Raw genomic sequence first — 26,769 nt, forward strand, 5'->3', positions numbered from 1 at the left:
GCTACTATTGTTTAAAATATAAAACAAGTCTCTCCATTAAATAACAATAACCTTTTATGACATTTATCATTTTTATAAAGAATTTTAATTCATGTTTTCATGTTTGTCATGAGTGTAGGGTGTCAGCAGGCGTCAGTGTTTGTCTACCTGTGTGTGTGTGTGTGTGTGATGTGACACAGGTGTGTGTATGTGCGCGTGATGGCTCCTCCCATCTGACCTGCCCAACACACACACAGGAAGAGAGAGAGAGAGAGAGAGAGAGAGAGAGAAAGCGGAAAACTTCAGCTGATCTGCTCATGGCTGTTCTTTGAATCTGAAGTCTTTACCATGAAGCATAAGGACTTTATATCAACGGTCGGCGGTATTAATGACAGCTCTATAGATTGACAGCTTAGATTGATAGGTTTAGAGACTAACGCGTAGTTTGTTTATTCGAGATCGAGCCACATTTGCGCCAAAACACGCGCCCGGCTCAGAGACTTTTGCGCGGAGATCCGAGCGCTTTCATCGGGGCGCGTATTAAGTCACGGACGGTCCGAATAAAAGAAGTCATCTGGTGTTCGGGGTTCAGGGTTTAAACTTCCCTCCTTTTCCTTTGTGCCGGAGGACGAGCACAGGCCGGCGCGCGCGACAGCAACAGGCCGCGGGTTAAGAAGAAGAAGCCCTGAGAGGAACACTGAGAGCCTGTGTGTGTGTGTGTGTGTGTGTGTGTGTGTGTGTGAGAGGATCCAGCGCTGCTCTTTTGGGGAATATAAGCGATTTTAAAGCACAACAATGGATCCAAACTCAGCATCAGCTAGTGCTCCCAAAAGTGGGAAAGACAAGGAGAAGAAAAGCAAGAAGGGCTATGACGATGGAGAAGGAAAGAAGAAGTTTGTAAGTGTTTTATGTTATTGTGTGAGTTTACTCTCAGTACTCATTGAAGCATCAGGGTGTGTCTGAAAATGCTTGAATCTGTCTGACTCAAAATTCGTGTTAACCTTGGGGTGCTACATGTCGCAAATAAAAGCCTCTTAAGTTTGGGAAGTTGTGAGGTGTTGCAGCTCGAGCGATACTTCTCCTCTGACGAGGAAGTGTTTTGAAGAATCGCTGTTCAATGAGCCGAATATCTTTTAGCTCAGATATCTGGAGTTAGATGAGGGGTCTGTGCTGAGAGCTGTCACTTCTGACAGATACCATTAACTAAAGTATGTTTATGGACCTGTAGGATAATACCATCAGAAGGAGATCCATTTAATTTAAACCATATGTTACTTCCACTTTAGTACCGCGACATGCAGTGTTTTACTGCGAAATGAAACGTTGTTTAAGTGAAGCGCTACACTGTTGCATTTTGACTGCAACAACGTTCAATTTCGACGTGTAACTTTGTTTCATATCAAAAGCATTTGAAGTGTAACAGTGTTTCAGTGTAACATTTTGGCGCTGCGTGCTGTCACTCGCATATCTGCTTCGATCACACGACAGATTCAGTAACAGGAATTGTATTGCCTTTGGGTTAATAACACCAGTACTCCACAGAACAGACACTCTTGGAAAACTGTGGAACTGGAAAAGCGCGAATGATAGGGAATTCTGTGACGTCATAAAAGAGTTCTGGTCTTGTGTGGGAGGGGACTCGAGCGCGCACCCGCGTGAAGTCGTAAGCCACGCCCACGAGTGTCTCTTTAGCTCGTTTAGAATGGAATGCATGCTCATGCTGCACAGTATAAACTGTAAAGTGCATGTACATGTAATTTCACTTTAATTTTGTAAATCACAATTATGACATTAAGTCATATTGAGATGAAGTCTATATGAAAAAAAATTTGACCTCAGTGACCTGGGGTCGGTTGCATAAACTGCTAAGACTAGTCTTACAAGTTAGCCATCAACATTTTTTTATTTTTTATAAGACTGTTCATAACTGCTTTAAGTAAGGTAGGCCTACATAAAATGGAATGGGAAAATATGGAGATGGGTTTCCATACATTTGTGTATACAAAAAATATGAGTAAGCAAATGTAAGTTTTTCCTTGTGGTAATACTGCAGTTTAATCAACACCTGAATCTTTTTTTTTTTGCAGTACGTCATACATACAGGTCAAAGTACAATGCCAATTGATGGATGCATGTCTTTATATTACATGAATAAACTAATTTTAACTCATCAACCAGACAGCTTTAATCACACTGAAAATGAAAGGTCAAGTTGAGGGCATTGTATTGTGGGAAGCAGCACCTGATGCAGTTATGATTGCATTCTGCAAATTTAGTCTAATTTAGTGGGATATTAATGCAGAACGTAGATGGTATCATGCTAATCCAAACATGCCCTCATTCTATAGGGAATCTGATATTGTGTTTCTTTCAATACACTCCCAAACACACCTGGTGTATTATAGTGAAACTCTATACACTGATAGGGCGAAACCATAAACCATGTGCTGCTGAAGCAGAACGATTAGCATTTACATGGAAACAATAATTACCACCTAAATACCATAGTTAGTTACCACAGTTAACCATTATACATTAATATGAGTTCTCATTCAAACTGTGTGAGAAGCTTTTTTGCTTATTTTGTGCTGACTCTGATGGCTTTATTTTAATGATTGCTCTAGTCTATTGACTGGTATTTTGCTGGTTAATGTTTATACGCATGCGTGTCTGAAGTTGAATTATTCCAGGTTTCTAGTATAGAAATGGACAGCTGTTTTCTTAACCTGTTCTGCATAGCCAGTCTCTTTTGCTGTTTTTATTGGTACTTCTTTAACATGGGACACATGGTGACGTGTCGGAAGCTCCTGCTAGAGATGATGTCTGGTTTACACTAGTTTGTGAATGGTTGATTCCTCTAACTGGTACATTAGCCTAAATATCGTATCCTGAGAAAAGTGTTTCTCATCTTCATGCTCATTTCACTAGCACATTTGGTGCATATGGGAACAGGTCTGGTTATTATTATAGTCCCAACTTTTATCTTTGATAGATTCAGCAAAACATAGTATACCACTGTCTCAGGCTGCATTTACATACCATTGTTCTAGTGACCCAATTCAGTTTTTTTTACCTCCCATTTGGCACATATCGGATATGATCCATAAACGTGTAAGCAGGAAAAAAGCACATTGATTCCAATGTTCTCAGATCAGTTTCAGGCCTCATTCATATGTGGAAATAAATCTGATATGAATGTAAGCAGACAGATTGTATATTTCCCTGTCAATGCGTGTCTTATGTCAGTGAAAAAGCGACGGTGGCGAATGATGTCACCAACCGCGATCATCACATCACTCTTCTCAATGCCCAGGCTGCAAAAAGTGCTCTCCTCTTTTTCTCTTCCTTAAGAGAACAATGTTTTGCTGACCTTTAAAGATGGTGCATAAAGCAAAAGCTTGTAGTATTATCACTTCGTCTGCATCCATTGCAAATCGCGTAGTTTTTACTTCATTTTCGGCCTATAAAGCTTTTCCTGGTCAGTGCATTTTGGCAAGTGTATAGTGTAAATGCAGATATCGGACATGGGTCACATTTAAAAGATGTAAGCGGGTCGTTAAAAAGTGTGAATGCGGCTTTACTGTCTTAAAATCTGTGTGAGATCAATTAATTATACATGCTTTTTGGTTTAACCTTTTGGTTTTTGGTTAAATTTAAACAATTAAAACGGAATCCAGAAAAATAAAAACAAAAAATACAAAATTTGGGAAACAAATTAAATGCATTTCATAGGGTCCTAAATAAATGCTTTTCTCAAAGCTGAGTTTTATGGAAGCATATGGGTAGCAATATTCAATTTGAAATGTAATATGCAAAATGACAATGCATTTCTGTATTTAAATGTACATTTTCGAATACATTTGTGCAACGTTTGGTGCAACATGAAAATGATAATTCAATTATACAATTTACATTTGCCATTTCATACAGTAGTTTTAATATGTAAATTGAATACATATTTTAACGCTTTATAAGTTGCTAAATTAAAATTAAAATGTATTGCAGAAATTATTAGATATGTTTAACATGTTCAAGTAAAAACTGTGACAAAATGATAATTTAAATGTTATTTTTCTTAATTGCATTAACACTCACAGTTAAGACACTTGCAATTGCATTGTCATTAAATGTCCTGCAATGAATGTAGCAAAATTCAATGTGCAAATTGAAAATGCATTCCGAGGTCGAATACGCCCCGCCCCGTCCCGATCTGTCAATCACTGCGTGAAGTTGGCCCCGCCCCCACAACGCGGCAAAATAGGCTCAATCGTTTTTACTTTGTTTGTGCTGTAAAGTGTTTTATTTGTGCTGCTTTGTTTTTTTTTTTTAGATATTAAAGGAATATTTATAGGTCATTCTGATGTCACACAACCCCACCCCCCACCCCCACATGCTCCAAATAATATAGTCTTGTTCATTTATGCTGGTTTGTGCCGGTAAAAGTTTTGTTTGTTCTGCTTCGCTTTTTAAAATATTAGACACTGAATTGTAGACGACGACGTCACCAGCCCCCGCCCTGATCCACAATCACAATAAAAATGGCTCCAGCATTGTGTTGACACCAAACGGGTGTCGACGCCAGATAATGCAGAAAATGATCCCAGACGCTCCAACAACGTTCTTTCACAGACGCGTAATATACATCACAATATAACACTGTAGCCCACTATACTACCATTTCTCTGTTCACATTCCACTGCTAGTGAATTTAACGCTCGTATCAGCTCTGCCGCCGCCAACACCTCAAAATACCTTCCATAGCCTGTGTTGACCTGTTTCCGAGCCTTCACGCAGTGATTGACAGATCGGGACGGGGCGGGGACGTGATCGGCTCGGAATGCATTTACAATTTACACATTGAATTTTGCTACATTCATTGCGGGACATTTAAAGAAAATACATTCGCAAGTGTCTTAACTGTGAAGGTAATTAAGAAAAATAACATTTTAATGATAATTTTGCTACAGTCTTTGCTTGGACATGTTAAACATATCTGATCATTTCTGTAATACATTTTAATTTTGCAACTTATAAAGCGTTAACATATGTATTAAATTTGCATATTAAAACTAGTGTATGAAATGGCAAATGTAAGTTATATAATTGATTTTTCATTTTACACCAACGTTGCACAAATGTAATGACACCGCCGTCGGTGTATGAATGAGTGAGTGAATGGGTGAATGTGAGGCAAATATGTAAAGCGCTTTGGTGGCCATTGGGTCTGTGAAAGCGCTATATAAATGCAGTCCATTTACCATTTAATGGAAAATGTAAATTTAAATACAGAAATGCATTGCCATTTTAAAGATTGCATTGTCATTTTGCATATTACATTTCAAATTGATTATTGATGCTACCCTAAATGCTTCCATAGAGTTTGTATTACTGGAGGCCTTGTGTTGTGTCTGCAGTTCATGATGTAAAGGTTTGCTCTGTTTGTTTATTAGCTCTCTTGTGTTTGCTTCTGATCGATTGTAGTCCAGAAAGGTCTTAAAGTCCAGAATTTCCATTTCCATCACAGTGATGTCCCGGTCAGACGCTGGCACAGGGAGAGAGAGAGTTCACATGAGTGTGTGCTCAGCTGAGTGGAACAGTTTTGTGCTTCGGGTCTGGAGCGGAGCGTCCTTGTCTCAGATCTGCCCTCTCAATGGTTTCATACTCTCCCTTCAGCGAGGATTTCACACACACACACACACACACACACACACACACACACACACACACACACACACACACACACACACACACACACACACACACACACACACCTGCTGCTGGGGTTTTTCCATAATGAGTGTAAGGTCGTGTTATTGTATGGAAGTCATCACTGTGAGGGAGTGATGGGATCAGTGGCTGAATGTCCGCTTACATCTGTTCCCCGCTGAGAGACACTGCGAGATACTGCGTCTCTGGTTGATGATGTCATATCCTCTTCCCCTGCTTGTTATGCTTACAGATCATAAGCACTCAGTGAGGCGTCTAAAGCGGAGCAGGTATTCATCAAAAGTGCAAATAGGCAATGTCTGTGTTTGCTCAACAGGGCATGTTTGGTGTTTCACTCACTCACTCAGTCACTCAGTGACTCAGTCACTCACTCACTCACTCAGTCACTCACTCACTCACTCAGTCACTCACTCACTCACTCACTCACTCACTCAGTCACTCACTCACTCAGTCACTCACTCACTCAGTCACTCACTCAGTCACTCACTCAGTCACTCACTCAGTCACTCACTCAGTCACTCACTCAGTCACTCACTCAGTCACTCACTCAGTCACTCACTCAGTCACTCACTCAGTCAGTCACTCAGTCACTCACTCAGTCACTCAGTCACTCAGTCACTCACTCACTCACTCACTCAGTCACTCACTCACTCACTCACTCACTCAGTCAGTCACTCAGTCACTCACTCACTCACTCACTCACTCAGTCACTCACTCACTCACTCACTCACTCACTCACTCAGTCACTCACTCAGTCACTCACTCAGTCACTCACTCAGTCACTCACTCAGTCACTCACTCAGTCACTCAGTCAGTCACTCACTCAGTCACTCAGTCAGTCACTCACTCAGTCACTCAGTCAGTCACTCACTCACTCAGTCACTCAGTCACTCACTCAGTCACTCACTCAGTCACTCACTCAGTCACTCACTCAGTCACTCACTCACTCACTCACTCACTCACTCACTCACTCAGTCACTCACTCAGTCACTCACTCAGTTACTCACTCAGTCACTCACTCACTCAGTCACTCACTCAGTCACTCACTCAGTCACTCACTCACTCACTCACTCAGTCACTCACTCACTCACTCACTCACTCAGTCACTCACTCAGTCACTCAGTCACTCACTCAGTCACTCACTCAGTCACTCACTCAGTCACTCACTCACTCACTCACTCAGTCACTCACTCAGTCACTCACTCAGTCACTCACTCAGTCACTCACTCAGTCACTCACTCAGTCACTCACTCACTCACTCACTCACTCAGTCACTCACTAACTCACTCACTCACTCACTCACTCACTCACCAGATCAGAACACTAAAAACAGCTCAACACCGTCAAAGACGAAGGCACATTCAGCCGTTCAATACCTTTTTCAAAAGTTTGGGGTCTGTACGAATATTTTTAAAAGAAGTGAATACTTTTATTCAAGGATGCATTAAATTGGTTGAAAAAGTGACAGACTTTTTATAATGTTTCAAAATATTCTATTTCACAATAATGCTGTTCTTTAGAACTTGGTTTCCACAAAAATATGAAGCGCCGGCACAGCTGCATTCAACATTCATATATAATCATAAATGTTTCTTGATGATTTTTTGAATAAATTATTTCTGAAGGATCTGGTGATGACAATGATGCTAAAAATTCAGCTTTGATCACAGCAATAAATGTCAGTTCACAATATATTTACATAGATAAGTTATTTTAAATTGCAATAATATTCCACAATATGGTATTTGATGTATTTTTGCCTTGGTGAGCAAAAGAGACTTCTTAAAAAAATATATATTCATAACGACCCCACATTTTTGAATTATAATTTACTTGTACCTTGAGTATTGTGGTGATTTCATTGCTCATTTTTTTCCCTGACTCCTAGTGACTGAGCATAAGACTGAGGTATTTCTGTAATTAAAATGAAAACTGTCCATTTCAGTGAATCGATTCAGAACACTGACTCAACAGTTTAGTTGCAGCATCACTCGAAATTGCACTGGACATTTTTTTTTACATATATTAAAATGGTTTAAAAAATATATGTAGGTAAATGTTATGTTTTATTATTACACTGATGTATTTAGATGAAATATGACCGTGCCTCGTGTTCATGTAGTTAGAATCGCACATTCACAACATAGTGTACCAGAGCTAAAACATATAAATAAGCTTGGTGTGTGCCAGTAACTACGCATTACTAAGGCTATTTTCCATTAGTTTAGAGTTAGACATTGAAACAGGAACTTGTTGTTGTCAAGTAAGCTTCATTCAACTGGTGCCTTTGTTGCGAGAACATCATGTTATTAACAAACAATTAGAAAATTGTGTGTTTTTTTGTGGAAATTTGTGAATCGTTTTGAATCGGTGGAAGATAGAATCGGTGGAAGATAGAATCGCGATTCATATGTGAGTCGATTCCCCCACCCCTAATAAATATGTTGACAAGATAAATTTTTAAATCTGAAAGTCTAAAAGTATTGAGATATAAGTTTATGTATTGCATTGCATTTATGCATTTTTTTGCCACTGTAAAGGATGATGGATGTCACCTGACAGCTGTAATGCTGCTCATCTTGATGGTGCTCATGGTTTGTTCTGGAACATGATGGCCTGATCAGTATGTTTGTCTGAAAACACAGATATGAATCTGCATGATAGCATCAGTCTCCGGGGTGGGGTGTGTTTGTGTCCCTCAGGTCAGTGTGTTGGGCAGGTGTGAGTTTGACAGATCATCAGCACAAAGGTGCTAACGCTGATGTTTGAGAGCCGTCTCGTGTGCATTTGAAGTGTCAGGTGGAAAAATGCATCACACTCATGCACTGCTGCACATTTCTGTCACATGACTCTTGTGCTTCATTCTGACAAACTCATGCTTTAATTTGAGTTGATATCTACTGGTAAATCTATCTTTCTGTCTGTCTATCCTTACATTTATTTACAAATTTATCAAAATACAATATCAATATAACATGCTTATTAGAGTTAATAATTATTAATATTAAATCATTAATATTAGTGTATAATAATAATTATTAGTGTATATAATAATTATGAAAACATAAAAATATACACTACTGTTCAAAGTTTGGGGTCAGTAGGATTTTTAAAAGAAATTAATACTTTAGGTATTAAAGTGATTTAAAAACAACAACAAACAAACAAATAAATGCTGTTCTTTTGAACTTTCTATTCATCAAGGGACAAACTGTATCACTGTTTCCACAAATGTATTTAAGCAGCACAACTGTTTTCAACATTGCTAATAATCATTAATGTTTCTTAAGAAGCAAATCGTCATATTATACTGATTTCTGAAGGATCACGTGACACTGAAAGACTGGAGTAATGATGCTGAAAATTCAACTTTGATCAGAAATAAATGACATTTTAACATATTCTCACAGAAAACAGTTCTTATAAATAGTAATATTTAATCAATATTACAGTTTTTACTGTATTTTTGATCAGATAAATGCAGCCTTGGTGAGCAGAAAAGACTTTTCAAAACATAAAAAATCTTTTTACTCCTCAGTCCCTTTTTACTCCCATTTGGTGTTTTATATGTGCTAATTGTGGACTTTTTTACCAGCATTGAGATGTGCTTTTTAATACTTGAAAGTTTAACTTTGAGTGTTTACTCCTTCCTTTAATGCTGTGTTACGTACCCTGCAGTTATTAAGGGGTATATTAGGGAATAACATTAACTGTCGTAGTTTGACTTGACTTCGGACCGATGTCAACGCAAGCGAATGAGACCAAAGCTCTATAGGCAATCAACGAGTGTTTATTTACAATAATATGGTGGGAAAATCCATAAACCAAAAAAACTTGTGACAATATTTACACAAATGAAAAGAACCAAAAGATACCCAGGCAGGGGAAAAGAAGAAGGGAATTGGATGGCAATCAAATAAATAAATGTTCAAAACATAACCCTCTATCTCATAAACCAATACTAAATTAACTAAAAAGAAAGAAAAGAAAATCTTCAGTTTCCTAAAATAAACTATGCTCATCAATCCAAACAAAAATACAGTAAGTGATGCACGTCCCTATCCTAGTGTGTCTAACACAATAACTCACCGAGGGATGCTCGATGTATATCACGTGACATCGTTACCTTTCCTCTCCTTCCCTCCCAATGTGTTCACAAACCCAACCAACGTAATGGTTATTAAATGAAGGAAGGTGGACTAGAATCATTTAGATAGCACACAAACATACAATACAAAATGGTAACGCACGTCACACAGAATTAACGTCGTTTCTTAATCACAATTCCCCATAAAATAGCAACAGACAAAAACAAAGCATGTTTCTTCCGATTAGAGATGCACCGATTGATCGGCTGGTGATCGGAATCGGACGATTTTCACGTGATCGGCCATGATCGGCGACCCGCCGGTCTGTCTGACATATGCCGATTTTTTTTTTGCCGGTCAAATGCACTCGGGCGCATGATTAACATCGCGCAAAATCAGCATCACACGTGCACACAGAACGCACATGTAGGAAACCTCGTGAATTACGGCCGTTTCACACCGCAAGCGTGAGCAGCGCAGGGTTTTTTCCCCCGGTGTGCATGTTAATCAATGAGTGCATTCACACCGAGGACAGGAGCAGCGCGTGAGCGTCGAGTAGGAGCGTCGCGTGAGCAGCAGTGAAGCGCGGGTTTCGGCGCAGAGTTTATTTTTGCTGCGCTGCTCACGCTCAATTAAAGTGATTGTTTAGCCTGGCTGGACATGTGGCAGACGAGAGAACAACTGTTTGCGAAATAAAACTTGCCATTGATGTACAAGTGATTGCAATAGGCTGTGTGTGTGTGTGTTTTGATAAACATCTTTATACTGCAAGGCTATATTTATTTTATTTTTATTTGCTCTTTATATATTATTTTATTGCCATTACCTGTTTTCATACAGAAGTTTAGTTTCGTAAATAAGTAAATATATCACTTTTGTTTTAGTTGAATATATGGAAATGAAAATGGTTCTTCCATACCATAACTCTGCATTTAGATATGTGTGAATTTCCCACACCAGGAGTAATAATTTATATAGTTTTATTTTATTTTATTTGTTCAAAAAATGTTCTATGTAAAATGTTCTATTAAAGAAAAGATAGAAAATAAATATTTGTGTTTGCTGTAAAGTGGTTAGAAAAAATGAAATCGGAATCGGCTAATATCGGTATCGGCAGGCCAAACTCATGAAAAATCGGAAATCGGAATCGGCTTAGAAAATTGTAATCGGTGCATCTCTACTTCCGATCCTTGTCAGCGTCTTCCTTTTATGGATCCTGGTGTCCACAGTTGGAAGAAGGCGGAGACAACGCCATCGGCTCCAACGATAATTGACAGGAATTAGCACCAATGGCGCAGAACTAAGAAAGTGAAAGTAAAAACAAACAGAAAAGGGGGGGAACAAACAGACAACGCAAAACAGTACCAGCCGTAACGGCTGACAGGCGGATGAGTCGCTCTGCTGGATGCTTAAAGGGATAGTTCACCCAAAAATGTAAATTCTGTCAGTAATTACTCTCCCTCATGTTGTTCCAACCCCGTAAGACCTTCGTTCATCTTCAGAACACAAATTAAGATATTTTTGATTAAATCTGAGAGCTGGATCACTCCTCCATAGACTTCTAAGGGATTGACACTTGTTCCCGAAAAGTTATTAAAGACATTGTTAAAATAGTCCAAGTGACTACAGTGGCTCAATCTTAAGTTTATCAAGCGACGAGAATATGTTTTGTGCGCAAAAACAAACAAAAATAACGACTTTATTTCAACTATTTATTTCCTTCTCTCTGGGCCTCGAGTGAGTTCACTAGTGTAACAGCGCAGCGCTTCTGTGTTGTACGTCACACGCATCACACACATGACCAGCGTCGGCCAATAGTGAGCCTGCGTGTGACGTACAACACAGAAGCGCTGCGCTGTTACACTAGTGAACTCACTCGATGCCCACAGAGAAGGAAATGAATAGTTGAAATAAAGTCGTTATTTTAGTTTGTTTTTGCGCACAAAAAGTATTCTCGTCGCTTGATAAACTTAAGATTGAGCCACTGTAGTCACTTGGACTATTTTAACAATGTCTTTAATAACTTTTCGGGAAACAAGTGTCAATCCCTTAGAAGCCTATGGAGGAGTGATCCAGCTCTCAGATTTAATTAAAAATATCTTAATTTGTGTTCTGAAGATGAACAAAGGTCTTACGGGGTTGAACAACATGAGGGAGAGTAATTACTGATAGAATTTACATTTTAGGGTGAACTATCCCTTTAAAGACAGGTGCACTGTGCGATTTATAATAGTCCTTTACGCTTGTTGCTTGTCAGACCGTACGAACATGATCCTCGCTGTAAGCCGTGTCTCACTGTAAGATCTCAGTTGTCATTAATGTCAGACTGTATGACAGTGAAGAGGAGTTAAAAACGGACTCACACAAGAAAACTTGTCCATAGTTTTACATCATTAATCGATGGGTTCGGTGACTGTGAGCTGCGTTACACCCAAGAGGGTAATCCATCATCCGGAAACTGAAGCCGCCATTGTAGCAGAACTTCACCTGCTGTTAGCATTCCATTGACTCCCATTCATTTTGGCGTCACTTTGACAGCGAATAACTTTACATCTGAGGCATCCAAAGACTTCATTTGTCCATTATTTATTTCTAAAGAAACACGACAATGTATAAAAGGCTCCATTACTTTGTATCGTACGTTATGGCCCCGTAGAAGCGTTTTTTTTTTTAAATAGTCAAACGATTGCGCCATAACCACGCGACTCTGTCGCACAGTAGAGAAATGACCGTATAGACAGGAGAAGAAGCTCGCAGGCAATCTTTTACTGTCTATGAGGCAATCGGGGGGACATGGAGGCATAAAGTCAAAGGAGAAGCCCATAGATAGAGAGTCCATAAAAGCAACGGGACAAAATATTTCAACAACGTTTTTGAGGAATTGGAAATTTGTCAATTTTCACATTTGTCTTGGCACAGCTACTAGAAGATTTACAACTGTCAGACAGGTTGTTCACGTCGTCAAGCTCAGTTTGAGCCTGCGCAGTCGCTTAACCATCAGGAAGTGAGTGCTTCTTATGGGCTTCACTTTTCTCCGCTGAAATCATGGGGGTCGCTATGTCCATTTCTTTTACTGTCTATGGTTACACTTGGGATTGAAATAGTGGCTACAAAGAAATCTCTTAACATTTATTTTGGTCATGGCTTGTCTTGAAAAAGAAGAGAATGTGACTGGTCGTAGGAGAAGTCACTGCAGGACTGTGAGCCAAATCTTCTGACACTGACAGATTTTCGTCGGAGTTCAAATTTGATCGCAACGGTCATGAATCGGCTGTCGGTGAACATTTCAAACTAACAATCAAAGACTTCAGATTTTAGCCTAGGATCAGAGGAATCTTTTAGGATTTGCAAAATTTGCTCAAATCGTGGCCAAAATCGCACCGTGTGAACCCGTCTTTAAGAGACGCTCAGACAGACTCAGTTAACAGGCTTCAGTCACTGCCTCCACTTTCTGATCACAGTAACAAACCAGTCTGATAAACTCGTCCGTCACCCTGATTGACAGAAGCTAAATCCTGTCTGTCCGGATCCGGAGGAGAGATGTTTTCCTCAGGGATCTGAGAGCTCGTTCTGTTTCGTATCCCATTCTCTATCCGACAGACGTGCCGGAAAACATGACCGCTGATTCAGAACGCCTCTGTTTATGAGCGTTTACCTCATATGCCAGAGAATAATAACACTTATTCTTAGAAGAAGAATAAGCATTTGTAGCTCTTGAAAATCAGATCGCGTTCTCAGACGGCCCATGATGTAAATCAGATGCTGTCTGGGAAACGCCTGTGAACCCTTCTCTCATAAACAACAGTGTGTGTCACAGAAGCGTGTGCTTTAGGAGCCTCCGTGTTCAGACGGGCCCTTGACTATAAAAAACATAACTTTTCTTAGCCATTTTTGCTGGTATTTGCTCAAGACATTGCTCATATTTAGCTATTTGACAGGAAGTGCAGCTGAGGTGACTCATAAGATTCATCGTTATGGGAAACGGAAGGAAATAAATGAACTGAAAGTAGCAAATGTTAAAGAAAATCTAGTAATATTTTAATATTTGTGCTGGAATTGAACTCAAGGTCATCACAGAACAGTTATTGTGCAGTTGATTCTCTAATGATGATGATCTTTCAGTGTTATGCAGCTGTAGATCTTCCATCTATAGTGAAGATTTACCTCTTATATATGTGTGTTTTTGAAAGAATATCTTCTGCTCTTCATTTATTTGATCAAAAATACAGTAAAAACAGTAATATTGAGAAATATTAAAAATTTTAAATGGCTCTTTTCAACGTGAATAGGCATATATGTTACAGTGTCACATGATCCTTTCAAAAAAATAATTCATATTATCAATTTTGAAAACCGTTGTGCTGCTTAATTTTTGTGGAAAATTATACTTTTTTCAGGATTCTTTAATAAATTGAAGGGTCAGAAGAACAGCATTTATTTGTAATTGAAATCTTTTGTAACATTATAAATATCTTTACTGTTAGTTTTGATGGTCTCTGTGGTTTGAGGGAAATGTGTGTTAGTTGATTGTTCATCTTAAAGTTCAGATGTATGACAGTTTGAGCGCCTGCTGACTCAGTCGCGTGTATATGATGTTGTTTGTTCATGTGTTTTCTTAGAAATGCGCTCTTCGTGTTGTTTCAGGAAGTAACGGTTGTAGCGGCAGGAAATCAGGGTTTACAGTCTTGCTCCTGCATTTTACTATCACGTTATGGCATAAATGAGATCAAGATTTGTAGATTTAAACAAATATAGATCTATAAAACCCGCGTTCATTCAGTTTCAGACGTTGTGATTGGATAATGAGAAACCAACACAACTGCTTCAGCCAATCACAGGCTGTTCTACCCCACTGACAGATGTTTTGCATATCAACTGAAATGATGCAATGCGCTATAGTGATGTTATGATGACCACCTGTGCAGCTGGATCATAAACGGGGCTTGAATTTCACTTCGGAAATTCCCCACTTAGGTGACTTTTGGGGGGGATTTTTAATTTGTGAGGGCCTTTTTATTTTTTACTTGTGGGAATATGCCGTGTAAAATTATGAGCAATACATGCAATCCTGCACTGAAATTCAGGCCCTGTTAAAGGCAAACGAGTTCTGACTCATCTCCATACCGGCATGATGACTCCGACCCATAACCAGATGAACTGGATAAATATTGTGAAAGTTCTGATCCAATCTGACTTCTGACCTATTATGCCGCCTAAATCATAATCATACACTGTTCGTTTGTTGGCCAAAGGAGGACTGGCCCCCCGACTGAGCCTGGGTTCTCCCAAGGTTTTTTCCTCCATTCTGTCACCTGATGGAGTTTTGGTTACTTGCCACTGTCGCTTTTTTGCCTTTATTCGCCATTGGCTTTTGGCTTGCTTAGTTGGGGACATTTAACATTTAATTTTGAATTTAACAATACTATTACAACTTTATTTTCCTGTTATCTCTGTAAAGCTGCTTCGAAACAATTTGTATTTTAAAAAGCGCTATATAAATAAAGGTGACTTGACGTGACTAACAGTGTCTACAGGGGTCTGAAAGGCGAGTTGAACTCCTTACTGTGTATTTTAACTCCACGTGACTGTTAAAGTTTGTCAGTGTTAAAGATTGATACTGCAGATATGAGTCAAATGTCTGTGTAAGGAGTGTGATGATGGGCAGTGATGCGTGACCAGTGTCTCTGAGCTGGACATTTATATACACGCTTGTCTATGCTAAACCTATGAAGCCTACTGTATCATATTTAATATGCACGCACATTTCTAAGGCTTCTATATTATCAGCATGATCAAAGCTTTGCTGAAAAACTCAAAATCTACCACAGGTGTATTCAATTAAAGTTCAAAGAGTTCCGGTCTCTATATTTGCTTCCCAGCGGAGGTCTTTATTGGAACCGTTAAACATTTCCATCGGGGCAGCCGTAGTAACGTTACTTTGTAAAAGAACAAATCCTGAACACTTAAAATAATCATTAGCGATGAGAATCTTGAGCCCAGAGAGCCAAAAGAGTGTTTACCAAATTATTTTTATATTTCTCCCACCTGGATATGAATTTAAGAAAGTTAGAGTAGATGTTTTATCAGGCTATTTTTATTTTTTACATTTAGACCCCTATGTGTACAGCACATAGAAGCCTTTGGACTGAGAAAAAAATGTAATTATTTTATATTTGTTTATTTTTATATTTTGCTCAAAGTAACAAACTACTAATAATCAAAACTCATAATGAGCAAAAAACAAAGGTAACTTGTAAGTTTTTTTTTTGTCTTCCCTTGCCATCTCTAAATAATTTTCCAAATTATGAAATTATCTTAATATGCTGACTAATAATTCTAAATGTATATTAAAAAATGTCTAAAGGCGCACTTGGCAATGAAGTGCGTTTAGCTCTAGATAATAATATTAGAGGATGTAGCGTCTAAAGATCTTTTAGAAATCATGTTAAAATGTGAGTATCAAATATGATCATCAGGCTTTTGAGGAAGGTTTATTTGTTCATCTCTCCATCATCATTGTATTGCATTGTGTTTTAAAATTACAGAGCTTTGATCATAAAACAAAGCATTGAATATCATCTTACTAAGACATTATTGAGAGATATAGAGTAACTGCTGATATTTATTTGCACGTTATGTATCTAGTCTTCTATAATAAAGATCTCTGATTTACATTACAAGCATCAGAATTTCTTCTTACTACTTTTTGTCCATATAGATATCAGCAACTGCACTAAATTGAATATTATTTCTCTGTTTGGGCCTTTGAATAACATTTAGCATTTCCTTTAGCTCCATATTCTCACTATATCATACTATATGAGCCATAATTGCCTGATGTATCAAACATGCAAACATCAGACATGCAAACCTTTTGTCTCACGATTATTTCATAGGTCAGGCTTTACAGGGTTAATGGACAAATGTCATCACTAATATAGTAAAATATCATGACAACCTAAAGTTCAAAAGACTCATAAACGGTCCCGATCAGTAGTTCTCAAGTTTTCCAGGTCCAGAAATCATGTTGATCTTTTGGGATCAAGAACATGAAATATCTTGATTTTTAATTGTTTTGTCTTATTATATATTTTTTTGTTGATTTGAAGTCCTCTGTGAAATTTGCTGAAGCCTCTTGTGGAGAATCACAAGTCCAGATGAAGTTTAAATCTAATGATGTGCAGAGGTTTCTGTGAGGATTGATTTAGAGGTTGGATTAGGAGATTACAAAATATATTAACCTGATAGAAAAACAATGGAAGTCTATGAGATGAGCTCACTATAGTGAAACAAACGTGTGTGTGTGTGTGTGTATGTGTGTCTTGTGTGGTCAGTGGAATATGCTCCGTTCAGGCTGAATGGATTGGTCAGACAGCCAAAGTTGTGTGTGTGTGTGTGTGTGTGTGTGTGTGTGTGTGTGTGTGTGTGTGTGTGTGTGTGTGTGTGTGTGTGTGTGTGTGTGTGTGTGTGTGTGTGTGTGCGAGAACTGAGATACTTTTTAAATAGGTTGTGAGTCACTGGATTAGATTCTGAGGTGCAGACGCAGGTGCACAGATACGTGTGTGTGTGTGTGTTTGTGTGTACAGTATGTGTGTGTGAGTGGATTGTGGTTAATGAATTAGTCAGTCACGTAGTTTAACAATGAAACGACTCCTGTTCATAATGACACACGTGAAGTACCGTCAAACCGCAGTGAAGTGCCATGCTGTCGTATGCTTTCTTTTTTGTTTGTTTTTTGTTTATATCTTTTGACATTAGTCTTTAATTTGGGTTAAGTTGGCTGCAAAATTGTCCCCATCATTATCTAATTATGACACACCCTCATTTTAAATAAAGTTAAAAAACTTTGTCACAATATATAAATATTTATGCATAGCTATACTATTTAAAACATTTACACATCTCAGTGACTGTTACAGCAGTGAAATTCCCTTTGACCTGAGGTCTCTCATTAACAGACAGATTAATCTGTCTAATCTCTCTCTCTCTCATTCTCACACACACGCACACACATGTATTAGGTGGAGTGTGTGAACGTTTGTGATTCAATCCCAATATACTTGTTCTGATGTTTCGTGTGTCTGGAGAAGTTTTATTTGTGCTTGACTCACTGAATGTTAATCAAACTCTCAATAATGGAGCTGAGTGTGACCTTTGTGACACACACACACACACACACACACACACACACACACACACACACACACACACACACACACACACACACACACACACACACACACACACACACACACACACACACACACACACAGACATAGACAGACATAGACACACACACACACACACACACACACACACACACACACACACACACACACACACACACACACACACACACACACACACACACACACACACACACACACACACTGTTTGAATGGCTTTCTTTGTGAGTTTTAACCCAGTAGATTCTCTGTCTGGATGTCAGATGCACACAGGCTTGCAAACACAGGCGGAATATTAAGTGTGTGTGTGTGTTGTCTGTGTCAGTGCTGGTAAAACTAGTTTGAATCTGCAGTTTAACAAGCTACAAGTTTCTCATAATTTGAAGCAGTTAAAATAAAAATCCTTTTTAAAAGTAGTTGGCTTACACTAAGAGCTACCAATAATAAGTTGCTAATTTAGCTGCTTAAAACGTGTTCAACCAAAAATGTAACTTACTCGTTTTTTGGGGTATTTTTTGGTTTGTTGTTGTTGCAAGTTTTGTTTTCTTGCAATGGATTGTATATATATTTTTTTCTGGTGCTGTTTCGGTGTGAGAAATTGCTGCAAACGATTCAGTTCATGAGTGAACTTTCTAATGAATCAAACTGAATCACGAACAAGTTCAGAACTTTTTGCAAACCCGTCCATCAGATTAGATCATGATTGAGTAGTTCACGAATCTGGCATCATTAGTTCTGATTCTAAACACCGGACTGAAAAGGCACACAAAATAATGGCTGAAATATCATCAGGAAAAAATGAATCAGTATGTCATAATCTCCATTGTCAGACAAGGATTTCACGGGGATATACAGTGAAACTCAATAGACTCCTTAAAGTCCTTAACTTTTTTATTTTGTGAAGAAGAAAGTAAGTCGTACAGGTTTGTAACGATTTGTAAACAGGCTGCGCAACTTTCTGTTTCTTCTGTTGTTATATGAAAAAAGTTATTACACATTATTAAGAGGACGTCACTTACATTTGTGTCATTTAATTCAGTAACCGTAATAATACTGTATACCATGATAAAAGCTTCGACAATTATCTTGATATGAAAATTTGATGACAATGTTTATTTTTGTGTGAACTATCCCTTTAACAAAGTGATGCGTTTCATTGTGACGTTTTAATTGAAAATGCTTGAATTTAACACAATATTTCTCTGCAAAATAAGAACAAAATGACACATCAGAACTTTTGTGAATGTTAATGACCGATGAAAATGATTCAGACTTTTAAATTGCTGATGCTGCTTGAGAGAGTGTTTTATTTTTGCCTCCGATCATTAAATGCTCTCCTATTTCACATAAAAGCATTGTATTTGTTTTCATTTGTCATGCCACGCTAGAGTTTTTTTTTTACTGGAAAAATATATTATTTCATAAACTAGCTGAGATACTGTCATGCTAATTGACACATATAGTAAATTTAGTAGTACTGGCACTGCTCAAGTCTGGTGTGAGCAACAACACCTCTCAGTGTGAGTGTGAACAAACTGTGTGTGTGTGTTTGTGTGTGTTTTTCTGTGACACTGTGAGACATCGGATGTACTGAAAGTATAATATTTCTGCCCCAAACTGTCATTCAAATAAGTACACACACACACACACACACACACACACACACACACACACACACACACACACACACACACACACACACACACACACACACACACACACACGTGTCTGGTTGCTTTTGCAGAAGCTCAGTGAACACCCTGAGTCAATATTGTGAGAAACGTTCAGACATTTGCATTTTCTGCATAAAGTCCCTTTGTTTTCGTGACATGAGCTGTTTCTCTCCCTGTTGGATAATGGTTGGTCATTATGTGGTCGTTATTGAATTATTCACCTCTGACATCACTTCCTTTTTCTGTCACTGTCAGCGGAGGGAATTTTCTTTATCAAAATGATCAAACTCATGTTCTCATGTTTTATTTTTATCCTCTAATAATGTTCATGATCCCTTTGAACCAGGGTTATTATACTTAAACTTTTTTTATGGTTTAAAATTTGGTTTGTTATTAGTTGTTACTTTAAATAAACGTTAAATTAAATAAATGTTAAAAAACTTGTTTTATTTCAGCTAGTTCAACTAATTAACTTAATGTTATAAAATAACTAAAACTGACATCAAAATGAAAAGCAAACCTATAGATATATTAAAAATAACAAAAACACAAAACCTTAAAAATAACAAAAACACAACCCCCCCCCCCCCCCCCCCAAAAAACATATATATATATATAATATCTCACTCTCACACACACACACACACACACAAACACACACACACACACACACACTAGGGGTGTCAAGATTTATCGATATTGATAAGTTAGTGATATAAATATATATATATATATATATATATATTATCATGTTACTTAGGGGTGTTTCAATGTTCCGGTATTTGCGATAATCACGATATTTTTAAATATAAATAGTACACATATGATATGATGCATAAATTATCCAATAATCCAATTAGTTTAGCACTCCATAATGCTCATGTGTAATTTGTTTCATTCATACTCGTAGCCAGAGGGCGCCCTCACACAGAAAGTCCACAAGTGAGACACTCAGGAGTAATAAAACTTACAGTATAACGTTCCAGGAAATCTCCTATATGGACGAATGCGTCATATCGCTGAGCCGAATAACATCAAACACTCTAGATATATAAAGACGGTGCACTTCTATAACTATGAATGGGAAAAGGAAAGGTGCAATGCACATTCTAAATAAAACAGCCAATCGCATTGAAAGCTTAAGTGCTTAGTGCATTGGCGGCTCCAGCCTGAAAAATGCAGTTTTTTGTCATGATTTGAGCGTCTCAACTTTGAGACAGTTGTGAGACTTTGAGACAAATGTAAAATTTAATCGTAAACTTGGTGAATAGCTTTGGAGAATTTGATGTTTCCCCAAAGATGGCCGCCGAATTAAATGACTTTGATAACAACATGCAGATAGAGACTGATTTTAACTGATTAAAACGTGTTTATTAAAGAGTATAAACACATGATTGCGACAGTCTATGGTTTATCTGTGTTCTCGGGTATTTTCATAAGGATAATGTATGTTTTTAATGCAATGCTAATCGACATGGCATTGATTACAGTATAGGATACTATAAAATAATATTATTTCTGTCTCATTCTGTGGTAAGAAAGCCACATCAGTTCACAGAAGGAAGTTATTTCAAATACTCGACTGAATTTGACTAAAAACCGTTAGCATTTTAGCCTTTTAACTTTGAATAAAAACTGTTAGCATTTTAGCCTTAGTGATTGTTTATTGTTGTATCCACAGCGTCTGTTGTCCTGGTAACCTCATTAATCGCCTCATAAACAGGGTTGCTAGGTATAGTGTTGTTGAGAGGAAGTGTTTGTTTAGTTGTGGAGAATCTGTTTGTGTTATTGTCTGAATGAAAGGTCTTCAATGAGGTCCTGTCATCAGAAGTGATGGTGAGGGTCAGTCCATTGTCTGTGTGTGTGTGTAATAGGAGTTTATTCATGCGTGTATCTGTTCCTCTGCGTCCAGCCAAGCGTTATCAGTGAAAGCGTTACCGCGAGCAGAGCGCGCTCGGAGGAAGCAGGCGAGTTTAGCTTAAAGGACTTCCTGTTGACATGTAGAGTCTCACACACACACACACACACACACACACACACACACACACACACACACACACACACACACACACACACACACACACACACACACACACACACACACACACACACACACACACACACACACACACACACACACTGTCTGTACTGTACTGTTATTCTGAAGGTGTCTGTCAGAAAAGCAAGTCTTGTGTTTCTCTTCAGCGTTTTCTTCATTCTGTAGTTTTATAAAGTCAGTTTTCTGAATAATTGACAAGATTCCCTCTTACAATTCTCTTACAAGTCATTTAATTCCACAAAAAGAAATCATATTTTGCTTTTTTAATGATCATTTAAGAATTTCATCTTTTTTGTTGCTTTGTGACAATTTTCTTGTCTCGTCATCCTTAAACTCTCATTATTGTAATATAAAAAAAATATATATTATTTTACTTTTATATATTTTGTATATACTGCCTTTAAAGTATTGGCAAAAAAATCGAATCAAATAAAACATGAACGTTCAAAAGTTTGGGGTAATAAAAAATCTTTACTTTGTTACTTTTATTTTATTTTGCAATGACGCATTAAATTGGAGGAATGATGCTGAAAATTCAGCTTTGATCAAAGGAATACATTACGTGTTAACATGTATTCACATAGAAAATACAGTTTTTAGCTGTAATAATATTTCAGTATATTATTGTTTTTGTGACATTCACCGTTTTAATATTATGATGATGAACACATTAATAACTCTTTGACCTATTAAATTATATTATCCTGCTGTTTTGTTCTTTATATAGACTAAAACAATGCTCTGTGTGTGTGTGTGTGTGTGTGTGTGTGTGTGCTCCTTAAGCAACTTTTGCATGTGTGTCTTTCTTTGTGACACTTCCTGTGAGCACTTTGTACAGGAAGTGGCTTGTCACATTTTTAACGGGCGTCGGACGTGACTGGTATGGCCCAAATTATGACATCATTTCAACACGCACACACACACACACACACACACACACACACACACACACACACACACACACACACACACACACACACACACACACACACACACACACACACACACCCCAAGCTTGGCAAACCGAAATGAACATTTGTCTCCATGGAAACCAAGCAGAGAGAAATTGCTACACACACATGAAAGACTGTACATATCAGGTTATCTATTTTTAGAAGGAAATGATAAATGCAGAAACTTTCACCCCCATGTGTGTGTTTGGGTTACTCTTTAACATTAATCTGATCTGACTAAATAATGACAAAAACACAATTTAAAGGTACAATATGTAATATTGTAATGTATCAAAATATCCAAAAACCACTTGCACAGTGTTATATATTTATTTCAATTGTGTACTTCCATTATCCTAAATGTTTCCCAAAAAGAATTTGTAAATTCAGAGAATTTCACAATTTTAAAAAGTGTCCGTCCCTGTTCACTAACGCCTGTCATTGACGTAATATCCGCGTTATCCCTGGTTTCCGCTCGTACTGCCATAGTAACCATGGCGACCGACGTGGACAACTGCGTAGTGCGTAATGTCTAGCGGCACGCTCACGCTGTTGTTGTTTCATTAAACATTATGGACTATGGTAAGCAGACTGTGGGACAAAAGGAGAACTAAAATGAGGATCAACATCAGCGTGGCGTTTTCCAGATGCCGAGAGCTAGCGTCCGCGACGGACTTGACAGAGACGCCGCTCTTGCATGTACTTGATGTACTCTTTATGTACTTGCATGTACTTTACACATGCACATGAAACAGCGTTGTGTTACCTCACAAGCTTCATTTGTCTAATAAACGGACCTGTGTGAGTAATTCAGCACTTGCGTGTAGTTCGGTAGAATGAAATGTCCTTATATCTTTATATCCGCGGGACTCGCATGTGGTGCTGATATCTGTCTCTCGTTAGCAATCGTGCCCTGCTTCATTCCACAGTCATGTTAAAAACATCAATGTATTCACTCGTCCATAAACATTACACACACACGCTCACTCACTCGCACACACTCACTCGCACACACTCACTCGCTCACTCACTCTCACACACACTCGCACACTCACATTCTTTCTCTCACACATGCTCACTCACTCTCACTCACTCACTTTCTCACTCACTCACTCACTCACTCACTCACTCACTCACTCACTCACTTTCTCACTCACTCACACACGCTCTTTCTCTCACACACGCTCACTCACTCTCACTCACTCACTTTCTCACTCACTCACTCACTCACTCACTTTCTCACTCACTCACACACGCTCTTTCTCTCACACACGCTCACTCACTCTCACTCACTCACTTTCTCACTCACTCACTCACTCACTCACTTTCTCACTCACTCACACACGCTCTTTCTCTCACACACGCTCACTCACTCTCACTCACTCACTTTCTCACTCTCTCACTCACTCACTTTCTCACTCACTCACTCACTCACTCACTTTCTCACTCACACACTCACACTCTTTCTCTCATACACGCTCACTCACTCTCACTCACACACTCACACTCTTTCTCTCACACACGCTCACTCACTCTCACTCACTCACTCACTCACTTTCTCACTCACTCACACACGCTCTTTCTCTCACACACGCTCACTCACTCTCACTCACTCACTTTCTCACTCACTCACTCACTCACTCACTCACTTTCTCACTCACTCACACACGCTCTTTCTCTCACACACGCTCACTCACTCTCACTCACTCACTTTCTCACTCACTCACTCACTCACTCACTCACTTTCTCACTCACTCACACACGCTCTTTCTCTCACACACGCTCACTCACTCTCACTCACTCACTTTCTCACTCACTCACTCACTCACTTTCTCACTCACTCACTCACTCACTTTCTCACTCACACACTCACACTCTTTCTCTCATACACGCTCACTCACTCTCACTCACACACTCACACTCTTTCTCTCACACGCGCTCACTCACTCTCACTCACTCACTCACTCACTCACTCACTCACTCACTCACTCACTCACTCACTCACTCACTCACTCACTCACTCACTCACTCACTCACTCACTTTCTCACTCACTCACTCACTCACTCACTCACTCTCTCACGCACTCACTCACTCACTCACTCACTCTTACTCACGCACACACACTCACACACTCTCACACTCTTTCTCTCACACACACTCTCTCACTCTCACACTTTCTCTCACACACGCTCACTCACTCTCACACACACACACACACACACACACACACACACACACACACACACACACACACACACACACACACACACACACACACACACACACACACTCACACTCATTGTAAGAGGTTAGCGACCGCTAGCGGTTAAAAAATTACATATTGTAGCTTTAACTAAAATGAAAATGAAAAATGTAAATATAAAATAATTTTAAAAATTTATAAAATCTATAATAGTATTTCAGTGTTACCTAAAAACACTTATTGTGTGTTTTTCTGCGGACTTCATGGTTTATGAGTGTTGAAGACTCTTCCTCATCCTCTTCAGCTTCCACTGCTTTTAATCCTCGTCATGAGGTGCATCCTGGGATGCTTTTGAGCACTGTGGAAGGCTTTCCTTCACTCTCCGCTTCATCTCCAGCAGTTTTTTTATGATTTTATCAACTTATGTATATACAATTTAGATCCAGCATTAACTCTTATTTTAACATCAAGCATTTTAGCAGAAGCCAATTAAATAAAGTTCTTAAGAGCTTGAGAAACATTAATTCAGTCGAGTATCTGAAACATCCTTCATTCACAATATTCTACACATTTCCTGTCTGTTTTGTTCATTTATCAAATATATTTTTATGAATCTTATCATACTACTAAATGCTGATTAGATTGTAATTATCTCTAATCGTCCCACATAATTCTGGAGATTCCCCCCAACAAATTTGGAAAACTCTACTCTAGTCTACTCTAGTATACTCTAGTCTACTCTAGTCTACTCTAGTCTACTCTAGTCTACTCTACTCTAGTCTACTCTACTCTACTCTACTCTACTCTACTCTACTCTACTCTACTCTAGTCTACTCTACTCTAGTCTACTCTACTCTAGTCTACTCTACTCTACTCTACTCTACTCTACTCTACTCTACTCTACTCTACTCTACTCTACTCTACTCTACTCTACTCTAGTCTACTCTACTCTACTCTACTCTACTCTACTCTACTCTACTCTACTCTACTCTACTCTACTCCACTCTACTCTACTCTAGTCTACTCTACTCTACCCTAGTCTACTCTACTCTAGTCTACTCTAGTCTACTCTACTCTAGTCTACTCTAGTCTACTCCACTCTACTCCACTCTACTCTACTCTACTCTACTCTACTCTAGTCTACTCTAGTCTACTCTACTCTACTCTACTCTACTCTACTCTACTCAACTCTAGTCTACTCTAGTCTACTCTAGTCTACTCTACTCTACTCTACTCTACTCTACTCTACTCTACTCCACTCTACTCTAGTCCACTCTACTCTAGTCCACTCTACTCTACTCTACTCTACTCTAGTCTACTCTAGTCTACTCTACTCCACTCCACTCCACTCTACTCTACTCTAGTCTACTCTACCCTAGTCTACTCTACTCTACTCTACTCTACTCTACTCTACTCCACTCTACTCTACTCCACTCTACTCTACTCCACTCTACTCTACTCTACTCTAGTCCACTCTACTCTAGTCCACTCTACTCTAGTCCACTCTACTCTAGTCCACTCTACTCTAGTCCACTCCACTCCACTCTACTCTACTCTACTCTACTCTAGTCTACTCTACCCTAGTCTACTCTACCCTAGTCTACTCTACTCTACTCTACTCTTCTCTAGTCTACTCCTCTCCACTCCACTCTACTCTACTCTACTCTACTCTACTCTACTCTACTCTACTCTACTCTACTCTACTCTACTCTAGTCTACTCCTCTCCTCTCCACTCCACTCCACTCTACTCTACTCTACTCTACTCTTCTCTAGTCTACTCTACTCTACTCTACTATTACAGCTTTGTATTAGTTTGATATTGTGTCTGAAACATTGTTTCCTGTGTGATTACACTGTGACCCTGTCAGTCCTGTGTGTTTGTGTGTGTGTGTTTGTGTA

The 26,769-nt window shown here is 38.7% G+C and overlaps 1 protein-coding gene across 1 annotated transcript in view; it reads left to right on the top strand.

Annotated features, from left to right (window-relative positions):
- The first annotated feature begins 230 nt into the window (after positions 1-230).
- The window catches only part of diaph1 (diaphanous related formin 1), a 123,680-nt gene continuing 97,141 nt past the window's right edge, over positions 231-26,769 (top strand). Inside the window, exon 1 of the mRNA XM_077247266.1 lies at positions 231-876. Coding sequence (XP_077103381.1) covers positions 775-876 — 102 coding nt within the window. The 5' untranslated portion in view covers positions 231-774. The remainder of the gene's footprint in view (positions 877-26,769) is intronic.

The sequence above is a fragment of the Siphateles boraxobius genome, unplaced genomic scaffold (assembly GCF_051911475.1).
Source record: "Siphateles boraxobius isolate OS27281-9 unplaced genomic scaffold, OSU_SipBor_1 3, whole genome shotgun sequence".
Classification (NCBI taxonomy): Eukaryota; Metazoa; Chordata; class Actinopteri; order Cypriniformes; family Leuciscidae; genus Siphateles; species Siphateles boraxobius.